At 39.9% G+C, this 24,062-nt stretch overlaps 1 protein-coding gene across 7 annotated transcripts in view; it reads left to right on the top strand.

Annotated features, from left to right (window-relative positions):
• The window catches only part of MIGA1 (mitoguardin 1), a 49,634-nt gene extending 25,866 nt beyond the window's left edge, over positions 1-23,768 (top strand). For 4 of the 7 annotated variants that reach the window (XM_034778034.1, XM_034778030.1, XM_034778032.1 and 1 more), the window contains 10 exons: positions 7,926-8,026; positions 13,353-13,400; positions 16,097-16,215; positions 16,404-16,476; positions 17,161-17,274; positions 17,470-17,568; positions 17,919-18,053; positions 19,565-19,618; positions 21,801-21,917; positions 23,410-23,768. In XM_034778034.1, coding sequence (XP_034633925.1) covers positions 7,926-8,026; positions 13,353-13,400; positions 16,097-16,215; positions 16,404-16,476; positions 17,161-17,274; positions 17,470-17,568; positions 17,919-18,053; positions 19,565-19,618; positions 21,801-21,917; positions 23,410-23,628 — 1,079 coding nt within the window. In that variant the 3' untranslated portion in view covers positions 23,629-23,768. The remainder of the gene's footprint in view (positions 1-7,925; positions 8,027-13,352; positions 13,401-16,096; positions 16,216-16,403; positions 16,477-17,160; positions 17,275-17,469; positions 17,569-17,918; positions 18,054-19,564; positions 19,619-21,800; positions 21,918-23,409) is intronic. The other 3 variants (XM_034778033.1, XM_034778035.1, XM_034778036.1) reach the window with 3 other exon arrangements.
• Positions 23,769-24,062: the final 294 nt, after the last annotated feature.

Below are 24,062 nucleotides of genomic sequence, written 5' to 3'. Positions count from 1 at the left end.
CTTAAGATATTAAACTAAAGCTATTGGAGAACTTAGGACTAGTTTACCAGCAAATGTGGTCTGTAGTTAGTACGTTCTTCAAGCAGCTGTTCATTCTTAGACTCTCGTTGTGCTACTGTCTTTTCTCGTGTACTCATATCTAGGAATATTCTTGTAATACTTTCACAGTGTACACTTCAGCTGTAATTTAATTTTTACCCTAAAATTTTCAGAATGTACCCTTCCTGTAGTGTGTTGAAAGTGTTAAGCACCTGCTTAGCTGATGGAGTTTTGGAGGTTCAGAGCAGCAATAGGAAGCCAGGAATATCTGACCAAGCAGGTTTTTTTTTGGTTTGTAAAGTCTGATTTTTGAGTGGATGTATGTCACTTTCCAGAAGACTTAATTTTCTATCACTTAGTAGTTAATACTTTCCTTTTGAATTGGTTTGGTGTTATAATCCTATGACCCGTGAACTCCATTATAACAGAAGGATTGGCTTCTGACACTGCTTCCAAGTTGCGCAGACTATTTCCCCATCTATTCAAAATTCCATAACCAGAGCCCCATGTACGCTACAGCAAGCCAGGCCTAAACTCTGCAGCCAAGTCTCTAGAGTCCATGGGAATGTGGTGCAGCAAACTGAAAATTCTCTGGCTGTTTCATTTACAACAGGAACCATTTTTAATAAGTTGTGTTTATAAATGTTCATATTTAATCAATTCAGTGGCCCCCATGTTGTGATGAGACATGATCTACGTAATTTAATTTCAAGATTAAAATTTGTAGTTTTCAAAGTGCTGAAGATTTTTGTATTGACTCATGATTACATAGTTTACATCTCAACCTCACGAGACTAAGGGGAGGTTTTGGCAGCAGGGTAAAGGTGCATTTGCAGCTTTTACCACTGAGACGATACGGGAGACCTTATAGCAGAGGTCAGCAACCTACGGCACACGTGCAAAATACAGCACACAAGCCAATTTTAAGTGGCACGCTGCTGCCTGCCCGGTGAGAGGGGGAGGAGGGGCAGGAAAGCACCACGCTGGGGGAAGAAGCGGGGGAAGCTTGGCTGCCACAGGACCAGGCTTCTGCCTCCACAGGGGAGAGCGGTGTGGGGGGGTCCCAGCCCTCAGCCCCCTCCCCCCTGCCCACCGCTCTCCCCTGCGGGGGCAGAAGCTTGGTCCTGCGGCAGCCAAGCTTTCCCCTTCCCCCGCTTCTTCCCCCAGCATGGTGCTTTCCTGCCCCTCTTCTTCTCCTTCCCTGCGCCGATCAGCTGTTGACCCTTGCAAGGGGAAGGGGGAGCGGAGCAGAGCCGAGCCGCAGCGTGCTCCCTGCTCCGTAGAGGAGGCAGAGAAGAGGTAGGGACGGGGCCTTGGGAAAGGGAGTGGAACAGGGCATATCCCTTCCAGCCCCCTGCCATGAGCTGCTCAGGGCAGGGGGCTGGAAGCACCCCCACGAGCTGAGCACCCCAGCCTTCTGCCCTGAACCCCCCCAAACCAAGCCTTCTGCCCTGCACCTCCATACACACCCCAGCCCTCTGCCCTGAACCCCCCTGCTCCCCGCAAGTCTGGGGTCCCGGCTGCCGGCCCCTTGCAAGCCGGCATCCCGGCCACAGGCCCTGCTCAGCCCGCTGCCGGCCTAGGTGAACAGAACCCCAGGCTGGAAGTGGGCTGAGCAGGCTGGCGGCATAAGATCAGCATTTTAATTTAATTTTAAATGAAGATTCTTAAACATTTTGAAAACCTTGATTACTTTACATACAACAATAGTTTAGTTATATAATATAGACTTACAGAGAGAGACCGTATAAAAAATGTTAAAATGTACTACCGGCACGTGAAACCTTAAATTAAAGTGTATAAATGAAGACTCGGCACACCACTTCTGAAAGGTTGCCTACCCCTGTCTTATAGGATTATGAGATAAACATATAGCAGGCCTTAGGCCAGGGAGTCTCACAACAAATTTTTTGGTGACCTCAGAGTGTCACCAAATAAAAATAATGTACGTCTGTCTCTAATCCAGGGGTCGGCAACCTTTCAGAAGTGGTGTGCCGAGTCTTCATTTATTCACTCTAATTTAAGATTTTGCGTGCCAGTAATACATTTTAACATTTTTAGAAGGTCTCTTTCTATAAGTCTATAATATATTACTAAACTGTTGATGTATGTAAAGTGGCCAGGACCCGGGCAGTGTGAGTGCCACTGAAAATCAGCTTGTGTGTTGCCTTTGGTACACGTGCCATAGATTGCCTACCCTTGCTCTAGTCATTACTGGACCTAAACAGAATAGAAACGCAAATAAGATGCTTTGCGTGTTCTTGTCTTTTTGTTGCTGTTTCTTTTGCTTTTTTCATTGCCTTTTTTTTTTTTAAGACTCATTGGCTAGTAAGTATGCTGCTGTGAAAAGTGATATTTGTATGTTTGTTAATATCACTTTTCATAACAGACTTATTCAGCCCCGGCAAGCCCTGGGACAAATTAAGCCCTGGATGGGGAGATGGGTAGGAGGCAGCAGGGCAAAGGACGATGGTGAGGGTGGTGAGCCTGGGGCTGGAGCCACATGGATGGAGCCTGAAGCCCTGGGACCAAAGCCTGCCCTTCCCCTCCCTCCCCCCCACAGGAAAGTGGGGGATTCACCAACTCCCTGCATCTCCAGCATTTGTATCTCCGGAGGCATGCAGAGCTGAACCCCTGCTGGCGGCCCTGGGAGAGGGGCAACTGCTTTGCCTGCCTCCCCCCAAATCACAGCCCAGGAGGCTGTGGCCGCAAGAAAAGCCCCTGGTGGCTGCATGTGGTCATGGTGGCCGCATTTGAGAAATGCTGCCTTAGGCTATATTTACACTTACACTATTACAGTGGCACAGCTTCAGTGCTGCAGCTGCACTGCTATGGCGATGTAAGTGTAGCCACTCACTACAGCGAGGGGAGGGGTTCTCCTGTCACTATAGTTAATCCACCTCCCCGAGAGTTGGATTCTTCTCTCAACCTACTGCCATCTACACCGGGGTTAAGTTGGCTTAACTTTTTAGTGTTAGACCTAGCCTGATCCTTATTTACACAAAGGCTGCTTTACCCAGATCTTTGTGTAAATGAGAATCGGGCCCTATCTAGGTGTTTCTGTTAAAGGGATCAGCTGTGAAATGGATAATGTTAACACTTGCAATGTCAGCAGAGGTTTTAGAGTTCACCTCACGGAGGTGAATGTGGCAGTTCACATCTCTTAGACCAATTGTAACAGTCTGTCTGCAGACTCAGGAAGATCTGGAAGATAATACTGACTTGGCTTGCAGTTAGCTTATGATTTAGAGCAGTAGTTCTCAACCTTTCCAGACTACTATACCCCTTTCAGGAGTCTGATTTGTCTTGCGTACCCCAAATTTCACCTCACTTAAAAACGACTTGCATACAAAATCTAAATATACAAATGTCACAGCACACTATTACTGAAAAATTGCTTACTTTCTCATTTTTACCATATAATTATAAAATAAATTGATTGGAATATAAATATTGTACTTACATTTCAGTGTATAGTATATAGAGCAGTATAAACAAGTTATTATCTGCATGAAATTTTAGTTTCTACTGACTTTGCTATTATTTTTTATGTAACTACTTGTAAAACTTGGCAGATACCTAGATGAGTTGATGTACCCATTGAAGACCTCTACGTACTCCCAGAGGTACCCGTACCTCTGGTTGAGAACCACTGATTTAGAGGTTTTCTTTACAACTGTGAGGGATAGAAACTATTTTTAAACTGAAAGTTTAGATTATGGAACACAGTTCTGTGGTAAGGATCAATTCTATGGAAAATTCTTCAGCCAAACTACATCTACATGCAGCCCTGTCTTTAACATCCGTTTTACAGCTATATCAGTTGCTTATGTGGAAAAGTAATAAAAAAAGCATTTAATGTATTTTTAGAAGGGTATTAATGCAAATTATGAGCTAGAAATGAGGAGGCAGTATCGTTTTACCAGCCTGCTTTCTGTAGACTTCCAGCTAGTGCTTTGCAGGCCACCAGTGATCTACAGTTGAGTCTGAGAACCGCTGGGCTTGTCTATCCTACCAAGTTTTGTTGACAAAACTTATGTCGACACCCAAAAGTTAACAAAACAAATTTCGCGAAAGGGTGTTCACGCTTGCTCCCTCTGTCGACAGATCATGTCTACATTGGGGACACCATCATCGACAGGGTGAGCAATGCACCATGGGTATGTATCCCACAGTGCAGTGTTTGTGGGAAGGAAGAGCTGATCGGTGCGCATCTTGGGATTCTCTCCAAGTTCTCCCACAGCCCCCTCAACTGCCAAGAGCAGCATCATGAGTAGCTCTGTGAGCTCTCCGTGCTGAAGCATGGCAAAGCAGCACAGCAGTCTGCCTGCTGCTGTGTTCCTAGCGCAGGGCAGAACAGGAGCATTCTAATGATTTGCTCTTTGTTTGCTCCCCAAACGGAGCAGCACACAGATACTTCTCTGAGCTTTGAAAGGGGAGGGGCGCATGCCTGTAGGGCAGCAGAGATCAAAACACTGAGCAGAGCAACCAGGGCAGACGTGGGATACTGGCGGAAGCGAGTTCTGTCGACAAAACAATTAGCAGTGTCTACACTGGCTCTTTGTTGACAATAAAGGGAGGGGAAAGACAAGTTTTTTGTCGCCAAAACTGGGCGTTTTTCGTGACAGAAGTCCCATTGTAGTGTGTATGCTCTTGCTGTTTTGTCACCAAAAGGCAGTTTTTGGCGACAAAACTTGCCAGTCTAGACAAGCCTTCTGCTGTCCCAGCCCTCCAATTTCCAGTACAATATATGATTGTTTCTTGATGCTTGGACAATCCACCTGGGTGTTGTAATGGTTTTGTTTTCTTATCTTTAAGAAGTGATAGGCTAGCAGAGAGAGAAAACACTCTAATTGTTTTCAATTGTGTATCTGACAATCAGTGCTTTAATATGTGTGTAACACTATGCCCCATATTCTTCATAGAGATATTGTTGTGATATGAATATAGCATGACTAAGTTGTATTTTATGCAAGATGGGTCATGTGAGGTATCATTGGAAAGGTTATGATTTACTGAATATGATTTTCCTATTTATGTGCTTGTATCATTTTTGTATCTAAAATTAGCAATATGGACTATGTATCAATTGCAAAAGTGTTTGCACCTGTGGAATGCCCACCAGACCAAATGCAATCAGGCTGGCTGGTTAGTCAAGGGGCCATTAAGGAGAACAATAGGACCTTGAAGATGCTAATCTCTCTCCTTCCTGAGACACTTCCTGGGATGCTGCTTTGACACTGCAGGGTCATGTGATCATGTCACCTGGTACTGGACTCCATCATGGCCTGCTAGTATTTTTCCACTAATAGGGAGTGGGGATCAAACTGGGAAACAAAGGATTCCTGCCATATGTAAATCCCATTTAAGGCAGGATAGTGAGTTAATCTAGGTCAGTTCCTTCACTGAATCCCAGCCCAAGATGACTGCTGAAAACACCTAAAACTCATCTGGGGAAGAAAGCACTGGACCCAGGCAAGAAGGTGTCTGGCCTGTGAAAGGAATATCTGGAGTTCTAAGCTGCAAGTAAGAAGGGTTTGTCTACAAGAAACTCTGCAACCTGCTTAAAACAACATTTAGGGTGAGAAATTACTACTTGTTGCCAGTTTCTTTAGTGTATTATGCTTAGTTTGCGTGTTCGCTCAGTAATCTGCTTTGATCTGTTTGCTATCCCTTATAGTCACTTAAAATCTATCCTATGTAGTTAATAAGCTTGTGTTTGTTTTCTATAAACCAGTTCGTGCAATTCATAACTGAGGGGCAGAAAGCTGTGCATATCTTCCGCCACATTGAGGAAAGGAGCGAATTTCATGAGCTTACGCTGTACAGTTTTCTGTGCAGGACAATACAATTTTGGATTTACACTTGTGTATTACATAGGGGGTGTGCACATGAGTTCTGGACAGTTCCCAGGCTGAGTTTTCCCACTCACAGGTGATCTCAGTGTCCATGTCTTTCTGCAGCTGGGTGTGGCCCTACCTGTGTGTGTGCTGGAGGAGGCTTGAGGGCCTGGGTCAGCAGGACAGGGTGAGGGAACCCAGGCTGGTGGAACAGGCAGGCTCAGTGGTACCCCAGTACATCAAGTGGCACCCCAGGCGGGGGAACCTGTCACAATGTATAATAGTGAAATTATGATGTAAAGTTGGATTCAGTCTGACTGACTGAATGCTGTATAGCAATATCTAAGAAAGCTTTTGTCCAGACTTTTAATATATATATTTTCCTTGGGTCTTCTCAAAGACAGTTTAGTTTGATATTGTTAATTTATTGATATCTAGTGCATAATTGTTGAGCTGCCATTCTAAATATATAACAATTACTGAAATGATCATGTGGGTTGTAGCATTTCAACTGATGAGTAAACCATTCCAGTAAAACTGGCATGCAGCCACTTTGCTGTATAATAGTGTTTTTTATAAAGTATAACCATAGTAACTGATCTGGATGACATTGGGTAGCTGGTTGTTGCTGACTGCTGGAAATAAAACAGACTTTTTAGCAACACATGTGTAATGTTTGAAGGTAAAGTAATCCAAGATAAATGCCTGTGCTCTGTTGAGAATGCAGTATGAAGTACATCAAGCCAAGATTTGACTTAATGACTTATGAATCTAATCCTTCTGTGAAAGTGCTTCTGCATGATGAAAACAAAACCATATACGCTGGCAGTGTGTGCAGCAATTGTTGAAATCTGAAAAAAGTTAAATGCAAATTGAAAGGATTTGTATTGCAGATTAATAGAATGTGATGTTAGTGGAAAATATAGGCTTTGTTGGAGGTTTTAAAAATCATAATGCTGCTAGAAATTTTTCTGGATGTGTTTATTTCACTGAAGAGGGTTGGGGGAGATAGGAGAGGTGGGTGAAGGTTTAAATTTTCCCTTGCAGTTCCCTTTTAAGAGAATGAGAACCAGAAAATAAACTGATTTTACTCTGGTTACTGTCCAAGCTGAGTGAAATGGAAAAACTACAGAATTGGGATAATTTAAAAAATAAAACCAACCAAAACCCCCCTTCCCCCCGCCAACTGGTTTAACTAGAATTATAGTTTTCTTTTTCTTTCTTCCTTTTTTAAATGATCAGTACAACTGAGATCACACTGAATATTGGTCATGTTATAAAAAAATTGTGAAGGATATGTATATTTAAAATATTACAAAAATGAATGGAAATAAAAACCTGAGGCAATAAGATGCATTAAGTATTTCTAGGATTCTTTATATTTTGAAGCTCACAGGATGTACCTCATTGGCTGTTTTAAAAGTTGTTAAAATTAACTTACTTTTTAAAAAAACCTATACCACACATAACATGTCCTGATTATAAAAAAAAAAAAAAAAAAAAATGTTGTTTGACATTTTGTAAGGTTTAAAGTCTTAGTTGATTATTTAAATTGGTTTAGTGAAGTAGTAGATGTTTGAGGAGAGAAAAAGAGCCTGAGAGGACAAAACCCATAAAGCATCTTTGGCTCTTTCTTGCTGTTTTTTTCCATTGGAAGTCTCGTATATGGCAAAAGAAGCTGGTGTGTATAAAGCCACCCTGCGAATAAAAACTGGAAAAAAAACCAAAACCCAAATATTGCGTGTGTTGGGGAGAAGAGTAAGGGTTTGATTTGGTAACTTTTTACTCTTCCAGCTGTATGCTGTAGCTTCCTAGGTACCTCAACAAAATAAATGTGATACTAAAACTGCAAAGTTTTCAATGCATTCATTATATCAAAATTTGCTTAAACAACTTTTACATATAAGATGTATGAGATCTTATTGTTACAAAGTTAAAAGGAAGGCCTTCTTAAAAAATGCCATTTAAATTCAAGACTTGTAACTAAATCAATAGACTGTCAAAGAAAATGACAAACTGGTAAATTGATTTATTTTCATTTTTAAGATAAAGATACCGATATAACTGTGAAGGATAACGCACAAGATTTCTGTCTGCGAGATACACTGAGCATTGCATCAACAGACTCCTTTGTTTCAGCAGCTGAGGTAAGAGTCGGAAGGATTTCTTCTTTAACCATACTAGAATCTTTCTTTCATGAAAAATAAATAGATTACTAATGTTTTTCATTTCTTACTGTAAATTAAAAGCTACTAATTTTTGTGGGGGAAATAAATTGCATCTTACATGAAAAAAGCTTCCCTTTGCAGACAACTTCCTAGTACTTTTTTTTTTTTTTTTTTTTTTACGTTGGACCAATGGAGTCACAATCACACTAATTCCTGTCCTCTTTGTTTTGCTTTCAAAACTGTCATTTTAGTGCTTTTTTTGGTCACCTGGTGGCACATTCCATGAGTTATCCATCCTTCTAAAAATGAATTGCTAACGAGTGTAAACAACCATCTTTCTGGGTATCAGAGCTGGATATCTATGAACACCTATAATGGCTCTGATTACTGAGGAAGCAAAATTAGATGGGATGGTACCAACCATCTAAATAACTGTATTATTTTCCCCCTGCCACCTACCCATAATCTAAAGATTTTTGGGGAAGATGCTTCCCTTGTGAAGTGAATTATCTGAAATGGATTGCAATTAAACTCTTGATCATATGAAACCGTCCAAAATTCCCTGAGTTTGAAAGCTCAAAGTAACTTGCAGTCTATGACGAAAAGTAATTTCTAACAAGGAATATATCTCCTGTGACTAGTTGCCCTTTCCTGTAATTTGGAGAAGACTATCCAAGGTCCCTTCAGATGAGTGAGTGCTGTCAATTCAAGAGGATACAGAAAAAATGAGAGAGCCTCCCATTTTTTACATGAGCTTTCCTACTATTTAAGCAGATATGCAGAGAGAATGCAGTCTGTTATCTTGTGTCTGGTTGGTAACAGGTAGGGGACACAGTCTTTCAGTAAGAGAGATTGATATGTTTTGTGGGGGAGATTCTTCCTATCCAGAGCCTAAAGTGACTGTCTTCTTAAGAAACATGGTTATAACTGGCAAGAACAATAGCCGTGGCCTGTTGGGGCTTTCTAAATCGTCAAGGTGGTCTCACCATCTTGATATTCTAAAGCCACTAAAGGTATATCTGCACTTCAGTCAGGAGGTGAGATGGTAGCACAGTAGGTATATACACAAGCTAGCGCTGAACAGGCTAGCTCATTAAAAATAGCAGTGAAGATTCAGTGGCATGCGCTTGCCACTTGAATATGTATCCAGGGTGCCATGCAGGCTTGTATTTGAGAGAGTGATCTGTGCCACTGCCTGTGTTACTGTGGCTTCACTGCTGTTTTTAGTAAGCTAGATCAGGTATGCCTACCTGTACTACAGTCACACCTCCTGACTGCAGTGCAGACATACCCTTAGTACCAGTTCTGATTCCCTTCCTCCCAAAAGCACAGAAAATGGTGTAAGATGCTCTCTTCCTGTTCAGTTGTCGTGGCCACTTAGCAATCATACCCTAAACATCGTGACCCCTCCCAGTGACATTCATTTGGGGATCCTACTTGTTACTTCCCTAGGAATGAAATTTATGTTGGAAGAGGAAGTCCTTTGCCGCTTCCTTGATCTTCAGAAGTTCATAGGGAACTACAGATTTATCATTCAGAAGTGTATTGGGATATATTTTATTTCCCCACAGTTGTTTCTGTGGGAATAAACACCTTCAGGACCTAGTTCTAGTTCAATCCAAGTTGAGTAGTCCCACAAATAAGGAATGCATACTAAAAACAAAAAATCAATAAAGGACTACCCACCATGAGTCAAATGGTGTCTGATTACCATTTATGAGCCTCCTTGCTGTGGAAACACATTTGAAGCCTGGTAAATGAAACATCTTCATATGAATACCCTAGAGAGGAAGGCCTTTGATGTTTAAAAGCGACTACAAAGTGTATAAACGGTGTTTTCAGCATTACATTTGAAATATCCAAACTTGCCTCCTCTACACCTCAACCTGCAAGAGGATTTTGATAGTCTTTAGAGGGTCTAGAACATCATAGCTGTAGGTTGAAACCTGAGCTGCAGTATTCCCAGTCCCTAAGCATGGGGGAAGAGGATGTTCCATCTTTACTTCAGCCACAGTTGTCCAAGTTTTCATCATCCCCAAAGTTGTCTAGTGCAAACCAGAGGTAACTCTGTGAGCTGAAGTTACTAGTGTTTTTGGAGGTGTTACTATTTTGGAGACATCTGACACAACTGGTGGGGGGGGGCGGTTTGAATTATCTTTCATACATCTTAAAAGCCTCACTTTACAATTAAAAAAAAATAAAAAATTTTCAGAGATTTAATAGTTCACCTTTCAGGCAACCCGGTTTTGGGAAACCAATCCTATTTGATGTGATGCCCCTGGCCTGGTTACATGTGGGGTTTGAACTTGAGACTTCTGGTTCTAAAAGTGTGAGCCACCACAGCTTGAGCTAAAGGATCTGGTTCGTTAACTTATTGGCAGTATCATACTCAAGTATCTTCATGTGGTCTAGTCATAAGAGAGGGGCGAAGAATTAAACAGTGTTAATGTGGGTTATCTAATTCGCACGCACGGACTTTTTAAAAAAGGATATATTTCCAAACTAGGCAACAAGGCAGCCATCTTTTCTGATGGGTGAACCTGCACTTGCTTCCAGTAGAAGCTTGTCCTGTCTCTGGGAGGAGAAACACTTTAAAAAAAACGGTGAGGCAGTCTGTTGTCCATATAGGAGAATTAACAATTATTACTTCTCAGTGTATTTCAGCTATTGGTAGAGAACTGTGATCACCGAGGAGTAGGTTGTATTTTTCATGGGGTTGGAATGAACCACAAGTTTCTACATTCTGCTCTGGGGTATGGAGTCTACTTATCCATTATTGTCTGTCGCTGTTGTACATCTTCCCTCTTGTTCCATTTCTTTGCAAGACAAACTGTTCTTTCATCTTGTTCTTTGATTTTAGTTAATTTTACTAATCATCCTGAATGATTTACTAATCATCCTGAACATTCTCTTGTTAGTGGTTTGTAAGAGTCAGACAGTACTTTCTTAGGAATTTTTGGCAAAGCTATGAATACGTCTTTTAAAATCTTGGAGGTAGTGTGCCTCAGGGACTTACAAATTATGGAGTTAGTGCTCCCTTTGGTGCTAGCATGAGAGGTTCTCTTTAAGAAACATTCCATGCTCTATATGTTGTTAATTCTGTCTGAGTTTCAACACTATAGTATCTGACCCTTTGTGGCAAGACTTACCTCCACTGTGTTAAAAATGGGGATGTGAAGGTTACATGTTAGAGCTTCAGTGTTTCTCACCTTTTGGATTCAGAGAGTGGTTTTGTGATGGAATTGTGGCAAATTCCCCCTTTCAAATTACTAGTCAAGTTTATTGTTCCTTTTGAAGCCCCTCAAGGTTTTATTTGGACCAGGAAATTATATTGGGAAACTTTTGCCCTTACCTTGTTTCTGAGAGAGAATTTGACTGACCATTCCTAGACATTAGGAACTTTTAAATTGTGTTATGGTGAGAAGGGGAAAGAAGAAATGGGCAGATGAGATGATATTGTTACAGATGTATTTTCAAAGATTATTCATTGGTACAGGCACCTTTTTCAAGTTAAAGTTAGAGCACATTCCCCTCTGGCTCAGATATCTTTGTAAGCTAAGAGAAGTCAGTCAGACATAGAAGAAATTTTCAAGCCAACTGCCTGATCCTACTTGCATTCCTTTGCCAGACATTATTTCTCAGAGACATTAACTTCCAGTGAAGCAGCTTTTGCACGCAGATGTCACAACAGTTGTACCCTTTTAATTTTCCTGTCCTAGTTAATTGCTGGTGGATTGACACTTAGTTTGAGTGGTAGATACAGCTAAAGAAATTTAACTACAAATTTTGTTTCTTGCTTTTAGACCCAGTAACCTGATTCCTGTTTACACTGTGTTGATTATAGAAACAGAATACATTATTTGGGAGGGTCCTGCTCTTCTTTATGCTTTAAAAGACTTTCTTGAAATCTACAACTGGAAGGTATTTGAAGAAAGTACCATTTAATTTATTCCATGCAATCTGAGTGAGATCACATCCATAAATTCTAGACTCAATTAGAAATAAAAGTTCCGGAGGTGGGTGGACACTCATTAGGAATGGGGCTGGGGCTGAAGGTTGTGTAGAAGGTGAGTTCTGGAGCCACAGGCACTCTGACCCAGATCCTCAGCTATGTTACAGTGCTACTTAGACTTTTAAAAATATCTGTGCACTCCTCAAGTTTTAGCGGTTGCTTGGGAACAATTCAGTCTCAAGTAGGGGCTATGGTTGGCTAGAGTGGCCACCAAGGAGCCATTTTGGTAGCTGAGAATAGCCAGCAGTCCCCGGGCCATACTCCCTTCTCTGGCTCCCTTCCTGTGAGAGAGCCTGCTCTGTTCTGACAGGAATTCTCGAGGGGGGCAGGAAGTTACAGACCTTTTTGTTACCAGAGCAGGGTCTTGAATAGACCCTTTGGTTCTACTTGGCTTCCAAGAGCATTTTCTTTCTGGGACAAACAAGGCCCATGGGATGTGGTTTAACTAGGCTGCAACTTTATTAATTTAACTCATCTGGGAGCTATCCAGCAATATATTGCCCAGTGCAGATCATCCTTTCCTCCATATTCTGTTCCACCTCGTGGAGGACTGCTGTCAGTCCCCTTTTCCCCTCACCTCTCCACATCTTGTCCTAACCCATTGCTGGGATGCATCTGTCCTTGAGGGGCCGGGGAAAAAAGAGTTGTCTCTTCCCTGTGCCATACAGTAGGAACCCCAGCCCTGTTCCCCAGCTGCTGCTTCTAACTCCACTTCAGATTCCAGTTTAGCAAACCCCCGTCGAACAAGTATCTGCACTGGACACCTGTCAAGTTGCAACAACTTGAACTTCACCCTTGCCTTCTAACCAGCCCACTAGGTTGCTGGGCTGCTATGGGAAAGGCAAAAATAACCCTGGCCAGTCTGGCAATGAGGGGGAAAGTCCTTGTCAGTCCCAAAAAAGGCAAGTAGCACAATACCCACACCAGACCCCAAAAATCCTGGTCCTAACCTCAGAGTGGGAGCTGTTTTTCAGGTCATGAGATGGAGCCCCAATCAGGGGAAGAAGGCTTATGTGCTTTTTTTTTTTTTTTGGGGGGGGGGGGGGGGGGGGGGGGTGTATAGGACCATATGGGCTTCCACTGCACCCCCTAGACAAGCCAGTCATCTCCCAAATCCATGAGACCGCTGATCCACCCATTAGACCAGTGAAGGGTGACTCTTCAAAAAGCTAGACAACACTCTTTCCCTTGCCTTTCCAGACAAAGCCCCCCATTTCTGAAGCTGCTGGAATGCATTGATAGCTTTGGACTTAAAATTTATTACTTTTTTTTTTTTTTTTTTTTTTTTTTAAGTTCTCTGATTCCAGAAATCCTGCTGCTAAAAACCGAGCCACAATAGAGGTAAAACACCTCTTTTTATTGTCCTCTAATTTTATGAAAGAACTGTATGTTCATCAGTACACTTGCATCTAAATTTTATAGATTAAATAATTGTCACAAACCTTATTTTACTAATAGATTTGCCTCCTTTTGATTTTGACTTGGATATTTTTTACTTTATTAATTTAGATTAATATTATTACAGTTTCACTGTTAGGAACCTTTTAAAATAATTTAATATTTTCTTTGTTATGAAAGCGCTATGACTTTTATTTTTCATATCCGGGAAAGTGAAAACACTGTTGGTACCCTGTCTAGGGCATTTCAGGTCTTTAACTCTCCCTTACAGACAATTAAGTAAAATAGAAACACTCTATAGCTGTAATAACTAACTTGTAAATTATCTCCTTTGTCTACATGTGTTGACTTGACTGGAATGTGTCAAGAAAGCAGTTGCTTTCTCATAGGGTTCAGCTGTTGTAGTGTGTGTTGCTATTTTATTTCATCTGCAAAGTATAAGGAGTTAACAACTACAGGTAACATGGGGCCTGATACAAATCCAATGGAAGTCTGATCAGGCCTCATGTTACCTGTATTCTTTCTCATGCTTTGTGGGTGAAATAAAGCATAGGGGAGTCTGTTGACTTTAGTAGGCATTGGATTGGACCTTTTAACATTAGTATGATTCAGTGTGTCCTATTATATGCTTTTTCTTTTTGAAAATATTTACATTAAAGTTTGAAAAATACCTTTCTATAAACACTGTTGGGCTGTAACACTGGAAAACTGATTCTACCTGGAGTAAGGTTTTTTTTCTTATTCTGAAACTAGCGGAAAAACTTGCATAACAAGTATGTTTATATCTCAAATATGAAAAATACTAAAAAATCTGTTTATTCCTACCACTGCTAATCAGCTAAAATATTACTTACAACTTCTCAAGTACACATTTGACAATCTTCACATAAAAGAACTTGTTGCTTTCTTGATTAAATAAGATAAAGCAACTTTAGAGAGTAACACTGTAAATTCTCTAAACATGTTTTAGGCTATTTTGTTACTATGAATATGATGCTATTGTTAACTAGTATCAAAACTTTAATCTGATATGTTGTCACAGCTGCAGATCTATTTCAGGAAGTCAGTTTATCCTAGTCCATTCTGCTGAACCAGCAAATAAACAAGACAGGACAAAGATTTAAAACTCTTAAGACAGAACAGTTAATTTTCATGCTAGTTTAATTGCTCGTAAATTGCTCTAAGTATATTATCTTACCGATTTTTTTAAAGTTTTTATTGTTCACTTATTCTCTTAAGTACCATGTCTTGCTTTAGAACCCAGTTCAGGAAAGCATCTCTCTTCAGGACAATACTTACACACACTAAGTCCCATTGAAATCAGTGGAATTTAAACACATGCTTAAGTGCTTTACTGAATCAAGGCCATAATCCTTACTTGGGCTAACTCCCATTGTAGTCACTGGGGTTTCCTCCAATAGGGACCACAGAAAAGGCCCACCCAGGAGTATATTTTTCTCATCAATATGCATGTAGAACTTCTCCTGCCACCACTTACAGAGATGTATTTCCAATGATGGAAAAATGTGCCCATAATTTTTTTTTTTAACTTGAAGATAAATGTAACAACATCATCTTAAAACTTAATGTTAAGGAAAGACTGTATTTGAAGGAAACATAGTAACAGTGTTTGTCTAGAACAACTTTGAACATCTAGAAGACAGGGACATAAATGTATTAAAAACCCAGATAGAGTATATTTTAATTTTTGTAAAAGTTAGTTTTATTTAAGACATTTCTAAATTAGGGTTTTGATGCCTAGAAGTGCAAAATGTCTTTTCAGGCAATCTGCAGTAATATTGTAAAGTAATTTTTTTTGAAATTGTTAAAATGTGTGTTCTAGCCATTTAGTAAATGGAAAAATGTTTGCCTCTGCAGTTTTTTGGATAGATAATAAGAATGATGTAATGTTTCTAATGAAATGGTAACTGTTTAACCTACCAGCCACTGCTATGCAGAGTGAAAAATTACGATATTCCTAACATAGGATGCTCTACATTAATGTTTTTTGAATGGTTTAAATATTATTTTACTTAATAACATTTTGTGGGATGGGTAATTATGCATTTCTGTAGTAATGTCAGCCAAAGGTTTAAACTCAAATATTAAAAATCATAGACAGAGAAGAGACTTTTTTGGCACCCAAAGTAAAACACGGGATTTTAATGTCTTAATCGTAGGAAATGTGTTTTAGTAATTAAGAGCCACGTTTACTAGGAAAATGACAGTGATTTTTTTTATAACCATTCCCAGCTTTCTTTATGATGTGATCCTCCTGCCCCTTTCAGTGCCTCATCATCAATTTATTCTTCGTGAACAGCAGAGAGACATTTCCTTTCAACAAACCCTATGGGTTTAAGTATTCAAATTCAAAACAAACTAATCTGAACTTGTTCTACAATTTAACTCTTCAGAAGCTCAAATCTGAAACCATAGCTTTCATATTAAAATCCACAATGTTCTAGAATGTTGTTTTTGTTTTTAGTATTGAATGTTGACCAGTTATAGATGTAGTTAACCAACATAGAAAAGGATATTCCTTTCATCAGAATATCAAGCAGACTTTGAATTAATTTATTTTACTTTTAAAATCATTTTAGCAAGTTAGTTAATAAGCTTTAACAAAAAATATCTTTCAGCTTACTGAACACAGAGAGATCCGAAATACCTATGGTCTAGAGTCTCTTTGCCATTGTCCATTATATGAAGAAGCTATGCACTTAGCAGAAGAGGGCAAAATTTATTCCAGAATATTAAGGTATTGATTTGTATTTACTAATTAACTTCCAAGAAAAGCCAAGGAGTAAAGATAAATACTCTACATAATACTACATTTAATTCCCTAATCTCAGAGTAATGGATGCTATTTCTAAATAAATCCTAGTCAAATTGTACTGTGCTTCTGTTTTTTAAATATAGTTTACAACTTTTTTCTATTTTATGTAGGACTGAAATGTTGGAGTGTTTGGGGGACAGTGACTTTCTTGCTAAGCTTCACTGTATTCGACAGGCTTTTCAGGTAAATACTTAGTTATTAATGTGGTGCACGCACACACACATTCTCTTTCTTCTACGATATGTATAACTTAAATGGAGCAGAGTTAGGTCAAAGCTAAGAGTTTTTGTCTCGCCCTACTTCTACAGTGACCTATTTTTAGTGTAATAGTTATATATTGTAATTACTGAATGCTGTTTATGAGAGTAGCATATTATTTTTTAATATTCAGATCACTGAATGAGTGGTTTTTTGGGGGGGGCGCTTTTTCATTACTTTTAAAGCATTTTGAGTAACATTTTATCTACTTCAGAACGTTGTTGTATTCAGGTGTCTTCAATTGAAAGATTAACAGACGTATTGGAGCATAAGCTTATGCTTCAATACGTCTGTTAGTCTACAAGGTGCCACAGGACTCTTTGTAGCTTTTTACAGATCCAGACTAACACGGCTACCCCTCTGATACTTCAATTTAAAGGACATGCTTAAGTACCTTTCTGAATCTGGGCCAATATGTTAAGACAAAATGAATGGCCTCTTTGATAATGATGTGCATCACTGGATGGGAGACCCATCTTTTTGGATGGGTTAGAAGTATTGTACTTGCATACTGTATTAATATCAAGCATCTCTTAGTTTGATTTGACTAAAGAATCTAATAGCCTCATTTAGTGCAATTCTCTTTATAAATAAATTGTGTACTTATAGGTCTGTATTGCCTGGAAATTTTTCCAGGTAATTCTTTCAGAAACAGCTAACAGAATATTTCTTGCTGAGAGTGGAAGAAAAATTTTGTCTGCTTTAATTGTGAGAGCTCGAAAGGTAAATTCCTTTTTTGTTGTTCCTTTAGTGTATTCATTGTAACCAGAGATCAAAGTTAATTTGTCTGGTCCTGGAGTTAACCATGATAATTCTTTGGGCATATTATTAAAAAAAAAAACTTGCCTTTTAAGAATTTAGAACTAAAACAAGTCATCCTACTAGGAAATATGACACTTAACTGGTTTTATTTCACAGAATCCAAAGAAATTTGAAGAGGTCTTTGATGAAATGATACATTTTTTAGAGCAAACAGACCACTGGGATAATACTGAAATGGAACTTGCTGCCAGGGGGGTAAGTTTGGATTTCTGTAGTGCTTTTTTTCCTCATTAAACTTGATTACACAACCTGTTTCCCTCTCAAAATTGATATTTATTAATTCATAAATACTAGAAATCCAGCTGCTTTTTTATACTTTAGATGATTTAGAGAAATATGCTTCCACTTGTTTTTTTAAAACCTCTGTACCGCTGCGTTGCAATGTAAGGTTTTTTTCCATTAGTGAAATGCTTTTTAATGTTACCTAAATAACTTAAGATGATAAATCTGCCTGATATATGTAGAGTATGGAATACTGGCTTATGCTCTGTTCCAGTACTGAAAGAGAAGTTAAGTTATTTTGATCTTATTCTAACTGAATGCAGGTGAAAAATCTAAATTTTTACGACATTGTTCTGGACTTTATATTAATGGATTCCTTTGAAGATTTAGAGAATCCACCCACATCTATACAGAACGTAGTAAACAACCGCTGGCTAAATTCCTCTTTTAAAGAAACTGTAAGTAGTTTTTAAAATTTCTTATACTATGATTCTTATGGATTATTGCAACCAATAGAAGACGTGATAAAATTACATTAGTTTCAACATTCCTTTCTAAAATTTTTAAATGAGTATACTATTGGGAATAGATACCTATCTTACTCTTAAAGATTAAAATACCAGTATCTGTAGCAGCTAAACTCATCCTTTTTATCCATGGGCTATGAACAATGCAAGTAACCACAATGGGTAGCTTTAACTCTGATCTGGGGAGACCTTTCTCTCTATGTCAGAGGTAATTCCATTTCCAACCATAGCTGAATCCTAAAATACGCCTGAGCAAAAACTACTACGCTGTGTCAGCCTTGTAAAATCTTAATTTAAAATTTACCGGACTTACTTGCCAGCCCTTTGCCATGACGATTGATTATAATGGAAAAAATTGTTGTACTCACTTGGCAAAAATAACTATTTGCCCTGGATGAGTAGAATTTTGCAGGGCTGGTGTATGTGTTAGTCACATTTGAAATAAGACATACTGATTTACGGGGGAAATGTATTAGTTTATATCCTAGAATTGTACTGGTCGGGTATGGAAAAGTAGCAGGCATTGTAAAATATACAAAGACTCAAACATTCAGAACATTTTCAGAAACGTATTTTAGGTTTTTTCATAAGTGCATCAGCCTGTTTTGCTTGCTAGAAAATGTTCATAATAACTGAGCTTATCCATGCATGTTTGAAGGAGGGGATTGTGGTGTGACCAATTGTTCATAGGTGAGAGATGTTGCTGTCATTGCATCTATTTAGAACTATAAACTGCTGGTTTTCCTTTTTTATCCTTCAATTGAAATATTTCTTCTACAGAAAAAAGGTAAGGCACATATTTTTTGTAGCATATGTGGTAAAGTTGTGTTTTGTGAGTAGCAAGTTTCCTTATGGTATTGAAGTAGCATCACATTCCATCTGAATGTTATGTGCTGTGAGGGGAGGGGAGCCTAGATTTGCCATCAATATGTTGTATTGACTCAGATCCTTATTTGGACAAAACTCCACAGCTGTATGCAAAACTATTTCAAGTATTCTTTCTTAAAGTGAAAAAGGCCATTACCATGTATTCATATGCTTCCTTTTAAAATCTGAGATAGTTACGGATTTGGAACACACATTTTGGCACACAACATACTGTGTGTCAGCGAGGTTGAATGTAAGTGTTGCTAATGTTAAATTGTGAAAAAAAAGTTAGGCTTAGTAATTCAAAACAGTTTGGCACTAATGCAAAATGGGACAGAATTTCTGGGAAAGAATACACAATTTCATTTTTTTAAATTTAAATATAAGAAATATGAACTGATAGTAAAATGAGCTATTCACAACAGATGACATTTTATGTTTGAACTTATGCTATCACAGCATTAAAATTAAGGAAATAACTGGTCATCAAATGCAAGATCCTATAGTCTTCTGCTTTTTTAAATAGTCAGTTTTCTTGTGTAAAAGTTACTTAAATAATTTCTTCTTATATTTAGGCTGTGGCTTCAAGCTGCTGGTCAGTACTGAAGCAAAAAAGGCAGCAAATGAAGGTAAATTGTCTTGAGATCTAATCTGAAGCCTGTTTAATTTTATAATTCAGAGATTCTGACCAAACTTGAGTGACCAACTCTTAGAATACTTGGAGTTTGAAGTCACGCTATGTGCCATCAAAGAAATAAATTACAAAGTCCTGATCCTGCAGACAGGGCCGGCTCCAGGCACCAGCGTAGGAAGCTGGTGCTTGGGGCGGCCAATTCAAAGGGGCGGCACTCCGTCCAGTATCAGGGCGGCACGTCGGGGTCTTCGGCAGGAATTTGGCAGCGGGTCCCGCATTCCCTCTCTTCCTCTGAGTTGCCACCCAAGAGGAAGAGAGGGAGGACCTGCCGCCGAATTGCCGCCTCTCATCATTTCCCCTCCCTCCCCCCCATTTGGGGCGGCAGAAAAGCTGGAGCCGGCCCTGCCTGCAGACACTTAAATGTGTACATGTGTAAAGTCTACCATGTCAATTAATGTGGATTCATGGAAGATAAGATGACAACTCATGTGCAATGTTCCCTCTAATCTTTTCCATCCATGTGTGGAATGAATTTTGTTATGTGCACCAATATCAAGGTAATGTGCAGATGTGCGCCACAGGTAGAAAGAAAAAAACCTAGATATAATTTTTTTTTTTTTAAGTTACCATAGGAATAATTACTCCAGCCATGACAGGTTAGGCATTTTAACTCACTTATCAAAGAATTAAATTTAAATGTAAGAGAAATAAAAAAGACTAGTCAAAAAACTAAAATAACTGCACTTCGAAAGAATAAATTTACAGAGAATATATGTGCATTGCAGGAAGTATCAAGAAGTAACAACAACAAAAATAATACAAGTTATGTGTTGGGAGGTGAGTGTGAAAAACTGTGTGTGTGTCTCTCTCTCACACACTCACTCCGTAGGGTGGGTGAGTGTGTACGTGCGACGTAAGGAGCTTACATTGACCTAACCTTGTCAGTGTCCACGCTACAGCCTTCCTCCCGCCAATGTAAGTGCCCTACTAAACCGACATAATAACTCCACCTGCATGAGAGGCATAGCGCTTATGTCAGTTTAGTTATGGCGACACACTGTACACTGTGCGTTACTGACATTGGTTCCTGGCCTGTCATCCCAGGGAGGGGGGCTCCAGCTAGAGTCCAGCTGCCCACCGGGCTCCAAGCTGGGCTGCTGCTGGGGTTCCTGCCAAGAGCCTGGCTGTCCCTGCCCAGCTCCCCACTCGCAGCAGTTTTGCCTCCCGGACTCCCGGCAGAGCTGAGAGCTTGGCGGGGGGGCTCTGAGTCCCCTACACTGTTCTTAAGTTGGTGGAACGGCTCCTCGTGAGGAGGCGCATGACTGATAGAAGGAGAGTAGTGTGGACATGTACCACTGCAGTAATTACTGGTGACCCAACATAGGTCTGCGTAAGTTAGTAGTGTAGACATGCCCTGAGGCTTGAAGACACACTTACAAGGGAGGCAGAATGTTTTAGTCGGTAGAGCACAGAATTTGGAGTCAAGATCTGGCTCTAGTCCTGTCTGAATATAAGTACTTACATGGCCCCCAGTACCATATTATCTAAATCAGGGATGAGCAAACTACCGCCTGGGGGCCACATCTGGTCCGTGGGACCGTCCTGCCCGGCCCCCGAGCTCCTGGCCTGGGATGCTCGTCCCCGGCCCCTCCCCCACTGTTCCCCCTCACCCGCAGCCTCAGCTCGCTCGCTCCACCGCTGGCACAATGCTCTGGGCTCTGAGCTCTTGGGGCAGCGCAGCTACAGAACCCGGCCTGACCCTGTGCTCTGTGCTGCGTGGTCTCATCTAGCCTTAAATTATTAATGTATGAATATCAATATTAAATCAAGATTCCTTCAAAATGTTTATATTCTAAAATACTGCTGAAGTCAAAAACTTTTAACAATCCTTCCACTTACTTGATATACAATGTAATTTAAATGAGTAGTTTGGCTAGTTACCAGAGACTTGCATACATACAGAAAAAGTTCCGTAAGCTAGAAATAGATTTTTTTCTTTTCTTTTTTTGAGTAATTGTCGGGTATACGTTCCCGACTTAAGCAAAATTCAAATTACGCAAGGCATTCCGGAACGAAACACTTGCGTAAGTTGGGGAGCGTCTGTAATGCCCTAATTTGATATAATCGGGATTTATATTGAGAAAAATAACTTCTTTCTCTACTTCTTACATCACCAGGTACCTGATGGTTTTTTTGCACACTTCTATGCCATTTGTGAGCATGTCAGTCCTGTTTTGGCATGGGGCTTTTTGGGACCTAGAAACTCTCTTTATGATTTATGCTGCTTCTTTAAGGTATGCATCCTTTTTGTAATGATCATTTATCTAACATAAAAAAGCACCCATCAGATGGGAGGATCTTACTTAAAGGAACACCATTACGATACAAATAATTTATATAAAAAAATCTTTGATAGTCAATGTTCATCCTGATTTTCAGTTGTTATACCAGAGATTAATGCAGCCTAGTGCCACAAATAACAGGGATTAATTTGCCCCATACTAGAAAAACAATCCCTACCTATGTTGCTAATTATACTGTAAATCAGGAATGAGGAACCTTTTTTTCTATCAGGGGCCATTGACCCCAGAAAAAATCAGTCATGGGCCACATGCAGCCCCGTGGGAGGGGTGCAGAGGCTCAGGGCTTCCCCTAGGCTCTGGGGTGGGGCCAGAAATGAGGGGTTCAGGGTGCAGGAGCAGGCCTCTGGGCTGGGGCAGGAGGTTGGGGTGTGGGAGGTGGTGAGGGGTCCGGCTGGGGGTACAGGCTCTGGGGTGGAGCTGGGGATAAGGAGTTTTGGGTGCAGGAGGAGGCTCGGGGCTGGGTCGGGGTAGGGGTCTGGGAGGGCATTAAGGTGCGGGAGGCGGTTCCACCCTGGGGCAGGGGGTTGGGGTGTAGGTGGGGGTGCAGGCTCTGGGAGGGAGTTAGGGTATGTTTGGGGGGGGAGTTCCAAACTGGGGCAGTGGGTTGGGACGCGAGTAGGGATACAGGCTCAGTCGCGGGCCACACACAGCCCCGCGGGAGGGTGGGGGGTGCCGAGGCTCGGGCCTTCCACCCCACAGCGCGTAGACTTGCCGCGGGTCAGATTAAATTAAAAAGCAGGCCGGATGTTCCCCACCCCTACTGTAAGTTATTAACACACTAAGAATTTTCAGAACATAGGGTCCCCAGTCTTGAAAACACTTATGAGTCTGTGTAACACTTTGTACATGAGTAATCCAGCGGAAGTCATGAGACTACTGGTATACATAAGTGTTTGCTTGCAACATTAGGACAATAATTTGCAATTCACTATTTATGGCGTTGGTCTAATTTTTGCACTTCATTATGTGTGAACAGTAAAACTAGATTGGTCAATTTTACGTATTTATAGTCTGTTCCCTTTCTTGTTCTTCCATGCACTAGCAAAGTGCTGGAAGTTTTCTTGTTTGTTTATTTCGCACAGTTCAGCTCAATGCAACTTCTTAAAAAAAAAATATTAATCATGAACATTTCTATTCATATTAGGTTGGTTTTGGAGCCAAAACCTACCTGACAGTGTCTATTTTTAAAGTTTTTTTTTTTTTTTTTTTTTTTTTTTTTTAAAAAATCAAAAGAGTTAGTAAATGAATGTTGGTAGTTAGACACGGTAAGAAATTGCCCAATAAATTTGTGTGCATATTTTATATGTGCTTCGGAAAGATTATGTATAAATGAGGAAAAATATATAACATTGTATGATTAATATTTAACAAAACTCTATACATTGCTATAAGTAAATACAGGTTTTTCTTTTTTATCCACTAGGATCAAGTTCTTTACTTCCTCAAAGACATTTTTGACTTTGAAAAGGTGCGATATTCAACTATGGAGAATTTAGCTGAAGATCTTATGCAATTGCTAATGCGTCGCACTGAACTTTTAATGGCCTACCTTGGAGCCGATTCACTAAGGCATGTCAGTGATTGCATAAATGGTCATGGACACATCGTGGCCAATGGGCTTTTGGAAGAAAAAGTACAATAAGCTTAAAAAACCTAAATTGAGTGCACCTTGCCTTTTTTTTCCCCCTCCAATGCTGTCATTGCTATTTTTGAGCAAACATCTGAATATGTAACTGTGTTGCTAAATATGGAATGGACTCAGGGAGATTTAAAAAAAAAAAAAATAGGAAAAGAACTGGTGAGCATATTACAGTATATATACCTAAATTTAAAATCACAGATCAGCTGTCTCTGTATTTATATATATATAATGTACCCCAAAGTTTTTTTCTGCAATATTTGGGTAAAATTTATTTATGAAATACTGTACATTTGCCACAGATATTATGTGATATGTGGTATATGGAGTTATTAGATGAGTTTGTCTTTAAGCCTTATTATATGAAATGTTCAGTACAAACTCTGCAATGTGCTTTATGTCTAGAAAGTGTTTCAGCCAAGATATACACATCTTTC

The sequence above is a fragment of the Trachemys scripta genome, chromosome 8, assembly GCF_013100865.1.
Source record: "Trachemys scripta elegans isolate TJP31775 chromosome 8, CAS_Tse_1.0, whole genome shotgun sequence".
Classification (NCBI taxonomy): domain Eukaryota; kingdom Metazoa; phylum Chordata; order Testudines; family Emydidae; genus Trachemys; species Trachemys scripta.
This window is presented reverse-complemented; position numbering and strand designations above follow the sequence as displayed.